General features: G+C 63.1%; 1 protein-coding gene across 5 annotated transcripts; it reads right to left on the bottom strand.

The window, feature by feature from the left end:
• Positions 1–101: 101 nt before the first annotated feature.
• On the bottom strand, positions 102–11,552 carry CDHR2 (cadherin related family member 2). 5 transcript variants are annotated; one of them, XM_074604199.1, is made up of 33 exons: positions 11,499–11,552; positions 10,427–10,504; positions 9,904–9,962; positions 9,422–9,487; positions 9,196–9,329; positions 8,871–8,924; positions 8,544–8,633; positions 7,847–7,936; positions 7,169–7,291; positions 6,948–7,091; positions 6,730–6,805; positions 6,462–6,568; positions 6,152–6,382; positions 5,905–6,060; positions 5,530–5,697; positions 5,202–5,263; positions 4,868–5,108; positions 4,526–4,762; positions 4,195–4,264; positions 3,496–4,107; positions 3,175–3,246; positions 2,849–2,898; positions 2,583–2,734; positions 2,268–2,370; positions 2,098–2,186; positions 1,790–1,864; positions 1,594–1,671; positions 1,448–1,508; positions 1,216–1,340; positions 942–1,055; positions 696–773; positions 530–590; positions 102–325 (listed from the first exon to the last, which is right to left on the bottom strand). In XM_074604199.1, exons 3-33 carry the CDS (start codon positions 9,947–9,949, stop codon positions 206–208), a joined length of 3,885 nt encoding a protein of 1,294 aa, XP_074460300.1. In that variant the 5' UTR covers positions 9,950–9,962; positions 10,427–10,504; positions 11,499–11,552; the 3' UTR covers positions 102–205. The 5 variants fall into 5 exon arrangements, with proteins under 5 accessions (XP_074460300.1, XP_074460298.1, XP_074460301.1 ...); XM_074604197.1 differs by lacking the exon at positions 11,499–11,552 and adding an exon at positions 10,819–10,910; XM_074604200.1 differs by lacking the exon at positions 11,499–11,552 and adding an exon at positions 10,842–10,910.
• Positions 11,553–17,472: the final 5,920 nt, after the last annotated feature.

The following is a 17,472-nucleotide window of genomic DNA, read 5'->3' as shown; positions in this document are numbered from 1 at the left end:
CCCTCTGGCACCAGCCTTGCCTGAAACAAGCACCTCGCGCCAGGAGAGGTGACTCCAAGCTGGCTGAGCCTCCCAAGGCAATGGGCTGATGTCCACAGGACACCGTGACCACCGTGGGACAGGTTTATTGCCAGCCTCTGAACACAACATCACCGAAGCAGCTGCCCGAGTCCGGCTCTGGCCCCGCTGCGCTGTGCACGCCCGCTCACAAGTCGGTGGTGGTGAAGGTGGTGTTGATGTATGCCATTTTGGTGGGCTCCTTCCCATTCAGGGCGGCCACCAGCACCTCCTCGTCACTGGGGTCCGTCAGCTGCACTTGGCCCTGCTGCAGGAGGAGAGCGTGGTCAGAGGAGATGGGGACAGAGATGAAGGACGGGGACGCTCCCGTCCTTCCCTAGGGGCTGTCAAGGGGATGGAGAGGAAGGGACATGAGGGATCCCGGGGCCTGGGCACCACAGCAGAGAGGAGGGGCTGCGGGGTGCAGTGGCAGGACACCCTGCTGGGCACCAGCAGCTCTTTGCACACTCACCTTGTCCCCAGGGTTGTTGTCTCCAGGTGCGTTTACTGTGTTTTCATCCAGGGAATTCATGCTGTGGAAAGTGAAGGGTGGGGGGTAGAAGAAGGCCCAGGCACTGGCGGAGCAGGAACGCAGGGTGATGGCCCCATGGCCTTCAGGACCTGCCTGCAGAGCTCACCTGGCCACAGAGACGGAGTCCTCGTGGAAGCCCAGGTCATGGGAGGGATCGATCGAGAGGTTCAGCATGGGGTTGGCCCTGGCCAGGGATGGGTGGCAGGTGAGTGACCATCCCGTGGGGCTGCGGGGTCAGCCCAGGGCAGCCGTGTTCCCCAGGCAGGAGGGTTGTGACGGCAAGCCCTGCAGCCCCTGGGTGTGGGGACAGCTTGGGCTCTCCCCTCCTGCTTCAGGGAGCCCCGCCACTCACCCCTCTGCATTGTACTGGTTTGTTCCAGGGATGCCAGCTCCCTGCTGCACCATGGCAGGGCTGAACGTCGTGGCCGCCTTCAGAGCCTTCATCGCACTCAGCTTCCTCTTGTAGCTGCAAAGCCCAGGGACAGGGTGGGTGAGAGGGGCAGAGGGGAACCAGGCTGTGGGATGGGGAGGGCAGGAGCGGGACGGAGGATAGGGATGGGTCTGGGGGTGCCAGTGAGGATGGGGGTGGTGGGGGGCGGCAGGAGGGAGTGTGGGCAGTGCAGTACCTCTTGGTGGTGAGAACCAAGACCAGGGTCACGATGAGGATGAAGATGAGCAGGAACGCCGCCAGCCCCGCGATGATGCCGATCAGCTCCGTCTCCCTGGTGGGCTTTACCACCTCCCCGGGGCCCTGGCATAGAGGAAGGATGAGGGCACAGCCCCGGCCAGCGGACGTCCTCTCCAGCCCCACACGGGGCTGTTGCCCTCTCCCTGTGTCCCTTGCCCAGCCCCACTCACGATGACGGCCAGGCCCAGGTTGACCAGCTCAGCCAGGATCTGCGGGTCGGACTGTATGAGCCTGCCAAGGAAAGCGGAGGGGTGAGCTGCTGGGCCAGTTCGGGTGCGTGGTGCTGGCCGTGCATGGCCCCCACCCTGGCGCGCACACGCTCAGCTGGTTGACGTCCAGGGCAGTGCCATTGCTGTAGACGAAGTACGCCTCCATCACCGACTTGGCTTCCACCCTGCGGGAACAAAGAGATGGGGTGAGCGGGGCGCAGGGCACAGTGCCCTGCCCCAGGAAGACCCCTTCCAACGCCACCGCCACATCCCCTTCCCCACCACCTGCATGGCTTCACTCACTGGGGGGCACGGGTGTCCTCTGTGCTCCGGATGGCTGCCACGTAGACCCCTGCCTTGGTCGCGGTGGTCAGGGCCCTAGGAACAGGAGGGATGGAGGGAGGCTGGGCCAGGCGTGCTGCCACTCTGCTCACAGGCACGGGGAGCAGCTGGACGCCCTGCAGCCTCCAGCTGCGGTGGGGACCTGCCTGCCTTGGTCCCCTTCACGGTCCACGAAGTTGGGAGACATGGTCGGTGGGTCCTGGCCTGCATGCTTGTGTTGCCCGCTGCAGAGCCATGCACCCCCCCAAGCCCAGCCCTGCGTCCCTTACGCTTTGATACGTTCGGAGTTAGTCTGGACTTTATCCACCGTTTCCATGAACTGGAGGTGAACGCGGTAGCTCTGATCCACTGCGAAGATCTGCGCGGGGAGAGCAGGGGTGAGCGGGGCTGGGCAGAGTGCGGGGCATCCCCGGACGGGGGGGACAGGGGTGACACTCACATTCAGCACGGTCTGTGCTGTGTGCACTGGTAGGCCTCCGTCCCGAGCCTCCACCGTCAGCTGGTACTGCCCCTTCAGCGAGCTATCGAGGTTGCTGGCCACCCTGCGAGGACGGGGACAACAGCGAACCCATGGGACATCCCCGGGAGGGCACTGCCATCCCCCAGGCTCCACCCTGACACCATGCCCAGCGCAGGACCCCAGGACAGCCTTGTCCCCTTGCCAGCCTGTCCTGGCCCTGCCTGCACCTCTGCCTTGTGGCAGGCAGGAGCTGAGCCACGTTCTCCCCACTCTGGCCCAGACCCGCGCCCTCACCGGATGGTCCCGACGTAGGTGTCCCCCTCTTTCATTGCATCCACATTGAAGAGACTGTCTAAGAGCTGGCTGGCCCCGTTGTCCTCCACGAGCACCACACTGGCAACGGAGAAGGTGATGGTTCCTGCCAACCCCGAGTCAGCGTCTGTGGCCTGGGGGGACAAAGCGTGGCAGGAACACGGATGGGAATGGCCACCACCTGCCCACGGCAGGGACAGGTGAGCCTGGCTCTGCAGACTGACGGAAGCACACACACAGTTCCTCACCTTCACCGTAGCCACTTGCAGGCCCACAGGAGAGACTTCAGGGACAACCACTGCCGGGGACAGACAGACAGCATGGTCACGCTGGTGTGCTTGCTGCAGACCCCATGCCCGCACAGCCCCAGGGCTCAGCGCAGCTCTGGACATCCCCCCCCCACTGCTGCTCTTGACCCCACAGCCTTCATGGAAAGCATCCAGTAACCCCAGCCTGGCCCCTGCACTCCCACAGCCCCGTCCTGGCTGGAGGAAGGTCCTCACTGTCAGGGAGCGTGGCAGAGCACGCGTGAGTGCAAAGAAGCTCAGAGGATGCACCAGCCCTGGCTGCTCACCAAAGGTCTCCGAGATGGGCAGGAAGAGTGGCGCGTTGTCATTCACATCGGTGATGAGGATCCTCAGGGTTTCTGCAAAAGCCCCAAAAGCAGACTGTCGGTCACCAATAGAGCAGCCCTGCAGCACCCTCCTTTGCTTCCCCTGGGAGTCCCGTCCTCCCAGCAGGCTCAGGTCCCTGTGTCAGGGACCAAAAGAGCTGGGGACACCCTCCATCCATCGCCAAACTGCCCAGCTCCTGCCCTGCTCCGCACAGCTCCTCCTGGGAGGCGGGAAAGGCAGGTTCCAGTGGCAGCGGCAGGAGCAGGGAGCGCGTTCTGTACCGTTCTGGCTGTAGCGGTTGCCCTTCTCGGTGTACAGGTCTTCAGCCCGCAGTGTGAGCTCCACCACGTCGCACAGCTCGTAGTCAATGTCCGAGCTGTTCACCAGCACCGAGCCATTGGGTGCCAGCACGAACCAGTCCCAGCACACCTCCCCAGCGCTGATCGCCCCCTTGAAGCAGGCAACCTCCAGCTCCTCAAAGACCAGCGAGTGGTTGGTGTCTGCGTCAGAGGCGACCAGTGTGAGGACCAGACCCTGCCGCGTGTTGTTCTCGCTCACGTGTACGTTGTCTGGAGAGGGAAGCAGGACACTGGGGGGCTCGTCATTGACATCTAGGATGTGGACCACGACCGAGACATCGGCAGTGTCCCCCACGTCTGCTGCCGTGTTCTCTGCCTGCACCACCAAGGAGAAGAACTTCTGCTGCATGGAGTCGTAGTCCAGGGACATGTCGGGGTCCACAGACAGCTGCCCACCATAGTGCCCTAGCCCCAGCTGGGACGAGCGGATCAAGAAGTTGCTGGAGCCGCTGCCCCTCTGAAGTAGGAAGGAAATGCGGTAATTGATCTCCGTCCGGTCAGCGTCTGTGGCCTGCACCTGACCCACAAAGGACCCTGCAGGTGGAGACAGATAATCAGTGGCCAGTGGGCACTGACTCCGTAACACCGCTGGTCCCACCAGTCTGGCCACGTGGCTTCTACCTGGGGAGTCTTCAAAGACTGAGAACTCATAGGACTGATTGAGGAACACGGGTGCGTTGTCGTTTAAGTCCTGCAGGAGATGAAGTCCATGGTTGTAGCTGCTCCAGGAAACAGGGTCCCCCAGAGCAGGCTGGGGACAGGAGTGTGGACACCTGCCATTCCACAGGCAGGAGGCACACAAACCCTCTTCTGCCTCCCTGCATCAACTATTCCCTCTGCCCCCACAGAAAGCCAGCTGCGGCCAGGGATCCCAGGTCCCGTCCTTGCCCTTGCATCCCAGCTCCAAGCCACTGCCTGCCCCGGTGCGTCCCCACTTGTGCCCAGGGCTCACCCCCACAGTGATGGTGACGTTCGCCGAGGTGTTGAGCTGTGGTACACCGTGGTCGTACACCAACACTGTCACCACCATCCGACCCTGCTCATCTTCCAAGGCCTCACGGTCCAGTGGCTCCTTGCTGTGCATCTCACCTGTGGTCTCGTTGATGGTGAAGTTTTCGCTGAACGGTCCTGGTAGGATCCTGAAGCCCAAGTTGCTGTTTGGGCTGCCAGGCTCATCGTTGTCAATGGCCTGAAAAGGTCATGGGTTGGAATGGGGCCGTCCGGCACCTCAGGGACAGTCCCTGTTCCTCTCTGACAACCCCTTGTCGCCCCCTCCACCTCCATTGGTGCATACCCGGATCTGCGTACTGATGTTCTGCCCCTCTTCCACCGAGATGAAGTAGGAGCCGGTGACGATGGGCACCATGTCGTTGGCATCCAGCACGGTGATCTCCAGCACAGTGGTGCCCACCAGGTTGCCCCCATCCTTGGCCTGGAGGTTGGCGTAATAGATGGAGCGAGTCTCACGGTCCAGCAAGCTCCCATTCTGCACCAGCACTGTCCCAGTCGTGGCATTCACCGTGAAGATTGTATGGCTATGGCACACATGGAGATGTCACCAGGGCTCAGGCCTGGAGTCCCCTCAGCAGGACAACGCCCCGGTCGTGCCTGGCTGGGCCCCTACATACATGGTCTCGGGCAGCAGCTGGTAGGTGATCTCACCCAGGACACCGCTGTCCGGGTCATAGGCCTAGAACAGAAAGAAGCGTTTGGTCAATCCACCTCAGCCCCCAGGGCAGTGATGAGTCTGGGGCACCGGCTGCTGGCACTGAGCACCCCAAAAATGTGGCCCTGATGGGCACAGGGTCCCACACCCTGTTTGCCTGCTGGCACCGTCTCCTTCCTGCGTGCACAGAGACCAGTGCCTTCAACGCAAGCTGCACCAGCAGCGTCAGCCATGCCCAGCGCCCTGCTTGGGGGACATAAGCTGTGCCCACTCCCTGCCCAGCGCCTGACCGTGATGTTTGGGGCGATGATGGTGCCATCGGGGCAGTTCTCCATCACGCTCAGGCTGTAGGTGCTCTGAGGGAACTCAGGGATGTGGTCGTTGCTGTCAATGAGATCGATGGTTACAGTGGCCGTGGAGCAGCAGTCCGTGGGGTTCCCTGTGTCATTAGCAATGATCTGCAGAACGGAGAAGGGACAGTGTCTCACACAGGTCCCCAAACATGAGAAAGAGACCTGTCACATTCCAGCCCAGCTTCCCTGCACCAAACAAGCTGCCAGGGCAGAGCAACGTTCTGCTTTGGCTGTTGAACCCTGCAGGAGAAAAGCTGTGTCACCCCTGTGCCCCAGCATACGCAGGGAGCAGGGACTGTCCCCACAGCGAACCTGCACCATCATGACATGGCTTATCTCGTAGTCCACAGCGGCTGGGTTTTGCACCAAGAGCTGGACCTCCCCTGTGCCCGCAATCTTTGGTGGGGAGACAGTGAAGGCACTGGCATTCAGACCCTGCAGGTGCAGCTCATAGCTGCTGTTGATGCCCTGCCAGGGGGAGATGCACAAGAGTGAGGGTGGGTGGTGCAACCAGGACAGGTGCCTGCACTCCAGCCCAGCCCCCTGGACAAGCTCCCACCTCGTCCGGGTCGTGTGCGACGATGCTGAGGTTGGACACGGGCAGTCTGGAGGAGGAATGCTCTATGATGCTGCCCCTGAAGTTGTTCTGGGCACTGGTGGAGAAGTTGCAGCTGGGAAGGGAGCAGTGGTAGAACTGGGGCTTGTTGTCATTGACATCAGTCACCAGGACTGTCACGAGGGTGCTAGCCTGGGCCACCTTGCCATGGATGTCCATGTTCTCCTCACGTGCCTGAGCAGGAGGAGAGAGTGGGTCAGAGGGGCCCGAGGAGAGGAAGAGGATGAGGTTCCCCTTGCTGCCTCCTACTCACCTTGACTTCCAGCAGCACCTTCTCACTTGGCAGCTGCTCACGGTCCAGGGGCTCACTCACAGTGATGGTGCCCGTCTTAGGATCAATAGCAAAGGGGATGCTGGCATCTAGGGCAAGGGGACAGCAGGAACCAGCTGCAGCCACTGGAAAATGCAGGCCTGGCCCTCTCTCCCACTGGCAGCACCTGAGAGCCCAATACCAGTCCCCATAGTGCCCTTTGCTGCCTGATCACCCCCCCACACCCATCCCACCCTGCCCCCTCACTCACTGGCAATGCTGTAGGAGATTTCATCATTCACCCCCGTGTCTCTGTCCATGGCGGTGACGGTCAGCACAGTGGTGCCCTGTGGGGACGCAGCCATCAGGACAGGACCCATGACGCCTCCAGCCACCCCCATGCCTCATGACCCAGACAGCCTAGGTTGTCAGAGCTCCCAGGGAGGGCCGGGGGTAGGGACGTGCCGCTGGGGCAGGTGGTCTCCTTACCAGGTCACAGTTCTCAGGCACAGAGCCGGAGTAGGGCTCGTTGAGGAACTGTGGGTCCAGGTTGGGCAAGTCAAGAATGGTCAGGGACAGGTAGGTCCAGCTTTCCTGGAAGACCAGCTTGTTGTGCAGCAACCCTCCACCGTCCTGGGGAGCAGAGCACCCATTAGTCCTACAGCACTCTTACCTGGCAGCCCCGCACCCCTAGCCCAGCTGGCCCCCACCTTGGCAAAGATCTTGAGCTGGTAGAAGGTGTTCCTGGCATAGTCCAGTGAGCCATTGAGCACCACTTTCCCGTTGGGCAGGATGTAGAAGAGCCAGAGATTATTCTTGCTGTCTGGGATCACCTGGGCAAGGGACATCACCCCGTGTTACCAAGGCAGGGAGCAGAGGTGCCCCAGAAGAGATGGGGGCTTAACCCCCATCCTTCTGCCAGGCTTGGTCCATAGGCTGTGGGGACCCCCTACCACCTGACTTCTCCCCAACTTGCAACTGTTCAGCGCCTTGCACCCACTGCCCAGTGGGTGCAGAGCCAGCCCTTCTGACGCAACACATGCCCTTGCTCCCCCAGAGCCATGGGGCTGACCCTACTTGTATCCCCCAGCACCTCTGCCCCACAGAGATGACTCAGGGGAGGGTTTCGGATATGGTATGCCCCACTTAGGAGTACACTCGAGCAGGCATGAACCCCTCCGTGGTGCCAGGGAGCAGGCAAGCTCAGCCAGGGGAGATGCCACAGTCTGCCCTGGCTCATATGGTCGAGCCACGTCGTCTTCCCGTTGGCAGAGTGCTTGCTGGGGAGGTCCTGGGACCCCCAACATCCTCCTGGCCGCCCACACCCAGCACACTGAGGTCCTGGCCAGGGCAATGCCCGCGATGTTGGGGCTCAGCCCTGTGCTCACCTCCCTGATGCTGTAGCTGACTTTGGAGGCATCCCCAGTGTCGCTGTCGTTGGCAAACACGGTGAAGACGGTGCTGTTGAGCGTCATGTTCTGGGCACACAGAGGGGTGTTGGTGGCATCGCCCGGGAGAGCCGGGATGGTGGTGCTGGGCCCAGCCCCTGCCAGCCCTGCTCTGGGGTGCTCTGGCCCCACAGGGCTCCAGGGGCTGCCCAGTACCATGGGCCACGCAGGGATGAGCTGCTGCCCTTGTTGACACCGGGCAGAAGCCAGATGCCCCCTGCCACCCTCCTCGGGGCTCCCTGGGAGCAGGGGCTGCACCCCAGCCCCAGGGGATGCCCAAGAGGGATTGGGATCAGCCCCACACCCCGTCTGCACCCTGCTCCAGCCTCACCCAGACCCAGGCTGAGCTCGGGCACTTCCTGATCAGAAACTCATCGCGAGGGCAGAGTCCCAGCCACGCACGCTGGACTGGGACAGAGGTGCCCGCTGGGAACTGCCCCCAGCACAGAGTGCTCCCAGGTCAGCTGTGCCGGCTGCGCCGTCAGCCCACACCCAGGCACACCGTCACTGCATGCCCAGGCGTGGGGTCACCCTGTTCCAAGTGCACCGTTGTCCTGCTGACGGCACACCCATGCCACAGGAGCCACCCAGTGCCCCTCCCTACTGCCCACAGGGCCAGGAGGTCTTGGGGAGGTACCTCAGGAATGGAGGCTTGATACGGCAGGCCCTGGAAGACTGGGGCGTTGTCGTTACGGTCCTCCACGATGACTGTAAGCTGTCTGGAGACCTACCAGGTGCCAGGGAGGGCGCAGGGTGAGTACGGGAGATGGTGCCCAGCAGAGCTGGGTGTAGCTCCGTCACCGGGCACCCGCCTAGCTCCACAGCCAGCCCTTAGCATCACCCACCCCTGGGCAAAGCCCCCTCCAGCCCCTTTCCTCACTGAGCCTCATCCACAGCCCCGCTGACACCCTGCTCCCATCCCCACCGCCCGCTACAGCCACCCAGCCCATGCCCCAGCACTCACCGGCTCGTTTACCCCATCGAACACGCTGACCGCTACGGTGAACCTGGGCAGGGTCTGGGGGGACACAAGGCGGGACTTGGTTAGGGCTAGGCAGAGCTTGATCCTTGGATGGCTGAGCCCCAGCACCCTTCCACTCACCACCCTTGGGCGGGATGATCCTCCCAGACGGCTCTCCCACAAGGAGCCGGGCTTCAGGGCCAGTGAGCGACCCCACAGTACCGCCGTGAGCAGCTCTCCCCCAGGACTCACGGCTCTGCCCTCCATCTCCATCACCCCAGACCCCCCCAGCTTGGGCAGGGACATCTGCCCCAGTCTCTGCCCTCACCTCACGGTCCAGATAGTTCCTCAGCGTCACATTGCCTGTCTGGCTATTGACAGAGAAGTAGAAGGTCTCGCCGATGCTGTAGGTGAGCTTGTCCCCGTCTAAGTCAGTAGCCTGCAGCTGGAAAGCATACTGGCCTGGGGAGAGTGGTAACATCAGCCCCTGCTCGGCTCCCTGCCATGGCTGCTCCCCCTGCACCCCAGGGACTCCCTGAAGCTGCCCGACTCACCCAGCTCCAGGTCTTCAGGCACGTAGACGACGGTCATGTTGAAAAATGGGGCTGTGTTGCCTGAAACTAAAAGGAGGAGATGTGCTGAGCACCACCCCTGTGATAGGCTCTGCCTGCACCCCCACAGCCAGCAGCACCTACCGAGCTCCAGTCCCAGCTCCTGGCCATGGTTTGGGTCTCTGGGGGAGGCAGGAGAACCCACCACCCCTCACCTTCCTCATGCTCATCCCACACCTCCCACCTCCAGATCATGCTTGACCTCCAGCTGCAGCACCGGTGCTGGATGCTATCCCCGCTGCCCAGCCCCCTGCCCGCTCTGCCTTGCCATGGAGCAGCAAGGTTTGTTGTTGGGTCTCCAATGGGGTGGGCAGCTGTTTTGGGAGTCCCAGCTGCCCTCAGGGAATTTGGAAAGAGTGTTGGGGGCTGAAAGCACCTCCAATGTCTCACACCCATCTGTGACAGTCACCGAGCAAAGTCCTCACCTGCTGTCAGGAGGAAGGGGACCAGCACCAGCAAGCGCCATGCCATCCTGCCAGCAAGCCTATGGAAACACACCAGAGAAATAACACCTGGGGCTAATGGCTGCCTGTTCCCACCGGCCACTCCAAATCCCTCCTGGGGAGCAGCCCCCAGAGCAGGAAGGGCTCTGATGGGGACAGTCCCCTCCACTGAGCTGGGCTGGTGAACAAGCACCAGGCTCCAGCCCACAGCCCCAGGCACAGGCTCTCTGGGGACACAGCATGGGAGGACAGGGTTGGCCTCCTGGTGCTGGAGACCATGGGGGTGCTTGGGGACCCCAGGAACCTCTCCTGGGCATGGCTAGACGCTCCATCACTTGGGCTCAACAGGGCCACCCCAAGCAGCACTTGGAGCTCAGGAGCAATCTGTGACACCACCGTGGTGCCACGGTCTGTGGGTAGCCCCACAGCTGACAGACACCCCCGCCTCCCCCTGCGATGGGCCGCGGTGCCCATGGGGGACAGGACGGGGGCTGATGTCCCTTACCTGTGGCCACGTCACTGGGGATGCTGCCGGCCGGCTGCTCTGCGCTTGCACACTGACACCACCAGAGACCTTTGCCTCCTGCAGTAAACACATTCATCAATTATTAACTGCAATTAAGGAGTGAGAAATCCCTCTCTCATTGTCCTTATTTGTTGTGCTCATCTCCCAGGATTCAGCCCCACGCTTGCCCCCCAACCCCAGACCCCCAGGACCCCACGCTGGGTGCCATCCCCCAGGATTCAGCCACCCCAACCTGCACCCATGGGACTCCGGCTCCCAGGAGGGATGCAGAGCCTGCAGGGACGCAGCAGGATCCCGAAACACCCCAGGGGACCAGCAAGGGGCTGGGAAAACACCCAGCATCCCCTGAGCTGAGGACACCGGGGTCTCACCAGGACAGGGGATGGGCACCAACCCAGTGGTGTGGCTATCAGGACGGGTGCCTGGGGCCCTCTGCACCCTCCTGTCACCCGCTCCCCTCCTCAGGGGCTTGGTCCAGCCTCCCTGACCTACTTCAGACCCGCTGGGGACAAGGGTGGATTGTGCTACTCCGCTCAAGCAGAAGAGGGCTGGGAGGCCAGGGGGAAACACAGACATCCCCGGGCCCGCGGGACCCCCATCTCTGTGGCCCTGGCCCCCTTTGTCCCTATTCCCCTGGAAACCTGTGGGGTCCGGGCACCCAGGCAGCTCTGGGGTCCCCCTGAACCCTCAGCCTACTCCGAGGTCCCCATCTCACCCCACACCCGGGTCAGGGGCTCCCGGAGAAGGAGCTACAGGGGCCAGCCTGGGACCCCCGACCCCGGCAAACCGCTCCAGGGCCGGTCCAGGATCCCCCCAGCTCCTGCAAGGGCTGCCCCGGGACACCCCCACAGACACCCCGTGGCTGCCCGGGGGTACCCCTGGAGCCCCCCAGAGCTGACTCAGGATGACCCCCCCCAGAGCCCTCCGGGGCTGCTGCTGGACACCCCTCTGCACGCTGCCTCCGGCTGCCCCGGCACCGCCCCACATCTCCCAAGGGCTGTGCGGGAACTTCTCCCCCGAGACCAGCGTTCGTGTGCGCCGCCACTCGCACCATTACGGCCGGAGCGCCCCGACGCGCGGTTCCAGCGGCGCCGCTCTTGCGCGCAGTACGGCGGGCGCGCCCATCGGCGGGACGCGGGGGGGGAGGGCGGTGCGGAGCGGCCGGTTCCATCGGGGAGGCGAGCGCGGGGGAGCCATGAGGCGGGGCTGAGGCCGGGCCGAGGCCGGAGCGGGAGCGGCACCGGGACGGACACCGAGCCCGGCGGGCCCGGCCGCCGCGCCATGCGAGCGGGCTGAGCGGCGGGCAGGGCCGGGGCAGGCACCGAGAGGCTCGCTGAGCGCCGGGGGCGCGCCTCCGGTAGGTGCGGGGCGCAGCGGCGGCGGGCCCGGGCTGCGCTGGGCAGGGCCGGTGCACCGGGAGAGGGCGGCGGGCAGGGCCCGGGGCTTGGGGAGGGCAGGCCCCGGTGCAGCGGGGAAAGGAGGTAGGTAGGGCCGGTGCAGGGGGGCGGGGAGGCCGGCCTCGGTGCAGCGGGGAGGGCGGCAGGCAGGGCCCGGTGCGAGGGGAGAGGATGCACGGGCCGGCGAATCCCGGTGCGACGGGAGAAGGAGCGAGCGGGGCCCGGTGCGCGGCGGGGGGCGGCCGGGCCCAGCTCGGTGCGCGGTGGCTTGGAGGGGGCGGGGGCCTGGCGCACCGGGGCCGAGCGCAGGGCCCGGTGCGCGGGGGTGGTGGCCGCAAAGGGCGGCAGGGCCCGGCGCACCGGCAGCCGCACGGCGGCGGGAGGAGCCCCCGGTTTTCAGGGAGGGGGGAGCCGCGGGCACCGGGGAGGGCGGCGGAGCCGGAGCCCTGCCGCCCCTCAGGGCCTGACCGGTGGAGCGGGGGCTGCCCCGGCCGTAGCCCCTTCTCGGGGGCGGGGGGGCTCCCGCGTCCCCGGCCGGTGGCTGCTGCCGAGGTCGGTTCTGTGTCGCTGGACACCCCGGGGATGTTCCACCGCTGCTGCTGGGGCCCCGGGGCCCCGCTGCCCGACCCGGGGTCGGTAAGGTGGGCCCGGCTCGGGGCGTGTGAGAGGGGATGGGAGGGGAAGTGGCGAAACTCTTGAGAAAGTTGTAAATGGGGAAGAGGTGGGAAACAAACAAGCCCCGAGTGACCGGGTGGTGGTGGCAGTGGCCGTGGCCGTGGCCGTGGGACAGGCCGTGCCACCGACCCTGCGGCGTGTGTGCCGACAGCGTGGGCTGCGAGCGGGGCCAGTAGCAGCCCCGTCCCGCAGAGGATGCGTGGGACTGGGGTGCGGGCAGCCGGGGTGTGTGCCGGGGCTTGCTTCCCCGGGTAGGGGTTGAGCCCCGCGGGCAGCTTGTGGCCAGGTGGGGGCTGTCCCTCCCTGGGGGCACAGTCCCTCTTCCCACCAGCATGGCTCGATTTTGTGCTGGCATCTTGGCCACAAGCTCTGCACCGGCCCCGTGCTCCGGCACAGCCTTGCAGCTCTGGAGCTTGTCCCCGTGCTCCCCTCCTCGCCATCCCGTGTCACCACCTCGCTCAGTCCCTCTGCCACCTGCACCCATTTTGGCTCCGCTGCCGGCTCTGACTCACTGGGACCCCACGTCCCCCTGTGCCCTGGGGAGATGCGCCGGGCAGAGCCCAGGGGGACAGGTTAGTCCCCGAGGCTGGGAGACCCAGGAGGAAGAGCAGGCGCCGGCCTCTCCGTCTGTCAGAGGGGAGCAGGCTGCGTCTGATGTCACTGCGGTGCATGGTGGGTAATTATGCACGTTGCAATGAAAATAATAAGGCCGGCTCCATAGCAGTGTCTAAAAATACTGCTAATGCGGAGTGCCTGCCGGGTGCCTTTGTTTGTCACCTTTGGGTGTTTGCTTTGAGGCTGGACGGGTGGCGGGAGCCACGCTCTGCGGTGTCACGCCCCTCGGGTGGTGGGTTTGGTTTTGCAGGTGACTTGTGACCCCTGCGCACCCCTGCGCTTGGGCAGTGGTACCAGCAGAGCAGGTGTCGGCATGGGAGGTGAGACGGGAGCCACCTCGGTGCGTTTGGGAGGCTCCGGTGTCACCCCCTTGCAGGCAGCCATGCAGGGAGTTGTGGTGGGGTGGCGGGGCTTTGTCCCCCCCAGCCTTGCTTGGAACCAGGCGCTCTGATATGTGGCTGTTCCCGTGTCCCAGCGACCTGCCCTGATGTCCCCTGGCAGGTCCCAGCATGCTGGCCTGCCTGCAGGCGGATTGGTGGAGATTGGGGTTCAGGCCCAGGCGGTGCGGTCTGTCGGTCGTTGGCATTGTGCGGCCAGGGCTGCTGGGATTTCCCTCCAGGGTTGCCTCTGCGGCATGTCCTGGCACAGGCAGGACGGGGACCGTGGCATCTCGCTGCTTTCTGTCTGAGCAAAGGCGGGTGGGAGGAGTGTGTGTTTGGAGCGGAGGGAAATGGTGTGATGGGCGCTGGGTGGCACCTGGGCGCTGACCCGGGGCAAGGGCTGCACGGGGTGCGGATCTCTGCTCCATGGGCAGGCAGGCGCCCTGTCCATCCGCTGTCTGTGCAGCTCTCACTGCTGCTGTGGTCCCTCCATCTGGTAGCTCCCCGCTGCAGCAGAGGGAGAGGCTTGCAGGGGTGGTGAGAGCCATCTGGAGCCCCGGCAGCTCCAGCCACCGGCCTGGCACGCTGGCGGGGGGAAGGTGGTGTGTGGCAGGGCAGCGGCAGAAGGGCAGGAGTCTGCGCTCGAGTCTCCGCGATGAGTCTCTTCTGCTTTGTGTGTGGGGAGGTCAGAGTGATGTCGGCAGCTCTTGGTTCCCATTTGATGCTTGTGGAAGGCTCTGACTGTGGCCATGAGAGCTGAGCCTCGTCCCTCTTCACTTTGGAGTGAGCGGAGAGGCGTCACCCCACCTGCGTGCTGGGCTGCCTTGCCTTTAGCATTGAGGTTGCATTTTCGGGGCCCTGTGCTGGGCTCTCTCCTCGCTGGAGGGGGAGCATTGCCGCTGCCTCCGCTCTTGCCAGGCGCTAAATCTGACCTCTGAAGCCATGTGTGGCAGTGACATTCCCTTGAGCAGTGAAACACGCCGCCCCTACCTGCACCGTGTGGCTCCCTGTTGGTGAGCGAGGAACAAAGAACGGGGAGAGGAGACTTTGTGAATCCCCATTGATTTGCACCGTGGGAGCTGCCTGCTGTGTGTTTGTGTCTGCCTGCCTGGGACCAGGGCTCTGCGAGGGGAATTGATCAAGCTGTAAAACCCAGAGCCAGCTAATGAAATAGGGACTATAGATTTTTATTTTAAATGGAAGAGAGTTTAGGGGAGATTTAATTATCCCTGTTTTATGGACCTGTTAGAGGAATGAAATAACAGCCAGCAGGTAGGGCCCAGGCTTTGGCTCGCAGCACTTATTCCAGGTGTGTGCAGAGATGGCAAAGTCTTGCCAGCCTGGGGCAGCAGTGGGGAACGAAGCAAAGTCACTGGGAGCAGAGCAGGACAGGACGAAGTGCTGGTTGTCCTGCCCAGGTGTTCCTGCTTCCCTGGTGGGAGTATCTGCGCTGAAATAGCAGAGGGGCTGGCCTTGGGGATGCGAGCTCCAAGAGGAGGTCTTCTTGTCCCTGAGGCTTGGTGTGGGCCTGTCCTCACACTGGTGGACCTCGGAGAGTTTGGAAGACCCTGCTCACTGGGCTGTCACCCCCAGGTGTCGTTTCCCCGGGGCCATGGGCACCGAGCTCTCACTGAAGCCTGTGTACCTGCGCAGAGCGTGTGGGGTTTGTAAATGAGAGCTGCAGAGCGCTGGGATTTGCTGGGCTTAGCTGTGTGTCGGACACAAGCTGTAACGCTGTCACTACAGCCACTCCTACTGTGTGCATCCACTTCACCGTCACGTGAGGCTGGCCGCGGGGCACGGCTGGGGAGGTGGTGGCTGGGCAGCCAGCGGCGAGCTGCATGCCGCTGGTTTTCGGCAGAAAAACATGGAGCTTTTGGATGCTTTTGTTTTTCATCTCTGAATCGATGAGCTGATGCATGGCATTTTTCTGCTATCCCTTAGCTCCCTGCTCAGGGTGAGCTGGAGAAACGTGGTTTGTCGCCTGCCCTGTGTAGGTGAATGGTTGGCCAAGGGATTTGCATACCCACCAGGCAGGCACAGAACATAGGGTGCCAGTTTGGTGTGTTAGAAGCTGCTAAAATGTCCGAGGAAGCTGCTGGTGCTGGGGACCCGTTCCAGAGGCCCTGTGACACTGGCCTGGCAGCAACTCGGGAGAGCCAGGCCCTGAGCCCTGCGGTCACCGAGCTGCAAGAAGATGTTGCGTGGCTGCCCGGGACAGGTCAGTTCTGGTGAGGAGCAGTGTGGATCCGTGCTGTTGGTTCACGAGGGTGCTGGGAGAAGCCAGCCTGCCAGCTCTGGGCAGCAGAGCCACACCAGGGTGCTTATCTTTGCCCTTGCACCTGCAAGTCCTCAGCCTTTCAGAGCAGGAGCTGTGTCCTGGAGGGCACAAGCAGCCCATGGGGGCCTGTGTCAAATGCCGGGTATCTGAGTTTTCTGGAGCGGGGTAGTTTGGGAGGGCTCCCCACTTCACTGCCTGCATGGCAGAGGGCGAGGTGAGCACTGTCCCCAGCAAGCAGCACTTGTGACAGGCCTTGGGAATATTATTTTCCAGCTGCAGCCCAGTCCCTGGAGACCTGGCCTCGCTGGCTGCAGAGCTGTAGCTGTGGGCTTTCCTTGGCTACCCTAGAAAGCAGGACAAGGGATTTCAGCTTGACCGTGCAGAGCGGAGGACTGGCCTGCGATGTCGTGTGCTAGGAGCTGCTTCCTCTTGGGTGAACCTCTGTGCTGGTGACCGAGGGCTCCAGCACCTCTCACTGTCACCCCTGGGAAGGGAGGGCCCGTGCTCTGGTCCTTCCTCCCCCCAGCCTGGCAGCGCCGAGCGTCGGTCCCCTCCAGCAGGTTGTCTTTTCCCCGCTGTGCTGGTGGGGCTCCCTGGCTGCATTTGCATTTTGAGCCGAGTGTCTGAGTTGCTTTTCTCTCTGCGCCTGTGTTTGGGGAAAGCGGTGAACAATAAAAATCTGCCGGCGAGAGCTGTAGCAGAGGTCAGCCAGCTCCTGTGCCCCAGGCTGCTCTGTTGTCACCGCACAGTTGCGCTTTGTGCACAGGGGCTGTCAGCTTGGAAGTCATGTTTTTGCTTTTAAAACCATCCCCAGGCACTGGTGTGGGGTTCTCTGTGAGTGATGTACTGGGGAGGTATTGCAGCAAACCTCCTTCACGCTTAAGGCAGTGGTCCCTGCCTGTTTAGGTGCATCTTGCAAGCAGCCTCTTGGCAAATTTTAAATCAAGGACAAAAGAGGGTAAATGATTGTTGAAAACCATGAATTTCTCTGGGCTCCTTTCTGAAAATGATCGTTGCAGGTTGTCAGTGTCCCTGCAGGCTTCTTAAAATGCAAAACAAAACACCCAACCCAACTTCCTGACTGTCACTAGCGCTTTCAAGAGACGCTTCGTTTTGCTGAGTGGTAACGAAATTGCTTTTCGCCGTCCACCAGCTTCTGGCTCTGCCCGTATCCTTTCGCTGGAGCCACGACACCAGACGCTGCTGCTCTGCCTCCTGCGCACCAGCAGCAGAAGGGCAGCGGGGAGGGGAGGCGGAGGGGTCCAGCCTAAGCCAAGCCGGCCGAGCAGTGGGGAAGGTGTCTGGAACCCAGCCCCTTCTGCCCTCGACCGCTCGTTTGGCAGACGCTATTAACACTGTGCACAGCATGTAGAGAGCGGGCTGGACTCGGAAGGATGCTTGTGGAGTGGTGGCAGGTGAGCTGGGGACTCCCAGGGATGCTGTGTGGGGATGGGGAGGAGGGCTGGAATCCCTGCTCTCTGGGCTGGTGCTGCCCAAGGAGAGATTGGGTCTGTTTTAGGAAAGAGCTGTCTGAAAAGAGAACTAAAATGTGAAGGGCGGAGGAGTATGGAGTCCTGAGCCACGGTGTCTTGTGGTAGGAAGGAAGGGGAGGGCTGGGGAGGCTGCCCAGGCAGCAGGTTGGGGACGGACGTGGTGGCGTTTGCTCTTCTCTCTCCA

This window comes from Larus michahellis, chromosome 11 (genome assembly GCF_964199755.1).
Source record: "Larus michahellis chromosome 11, bLarMic1.1, whole genome shotgun sequence".
Classification (NCBI taxonomy): Eukaryota; Metazoa; Chordata; class Aves; order Charadriiformes; family Laridae; genus Larus; species Larus michahellis.
Note: the sequence above shows the minus strand (reverse complement) of the source record. Positions and strands in the feature narration are given on the sequence as shown.

Coding starts and splice junctions, on each gene's coding strand:
- CDHR2 (XM_074604199.1), bottom strand. CDS start 9,949: ATGGCATGGCGCTTGCTGGTGCTGGTCCCCTTCCTCCTGACAGCAG. Junction 4,108..4,194: donor AGTCTTTGAAGACTCCCCAG/GTAGAAGCCACG, acceptor CTCCACCTGCAG/GGTCCTTTGTGGGTCAGGTG. Junction 1,672..1,789: donor GAGGACACCCGTGCCCCCCA/GTGAGTGAAGCC, acceptor TTGTTCCCGCAG/GGTGGAAGCCAAGTCGGTGA.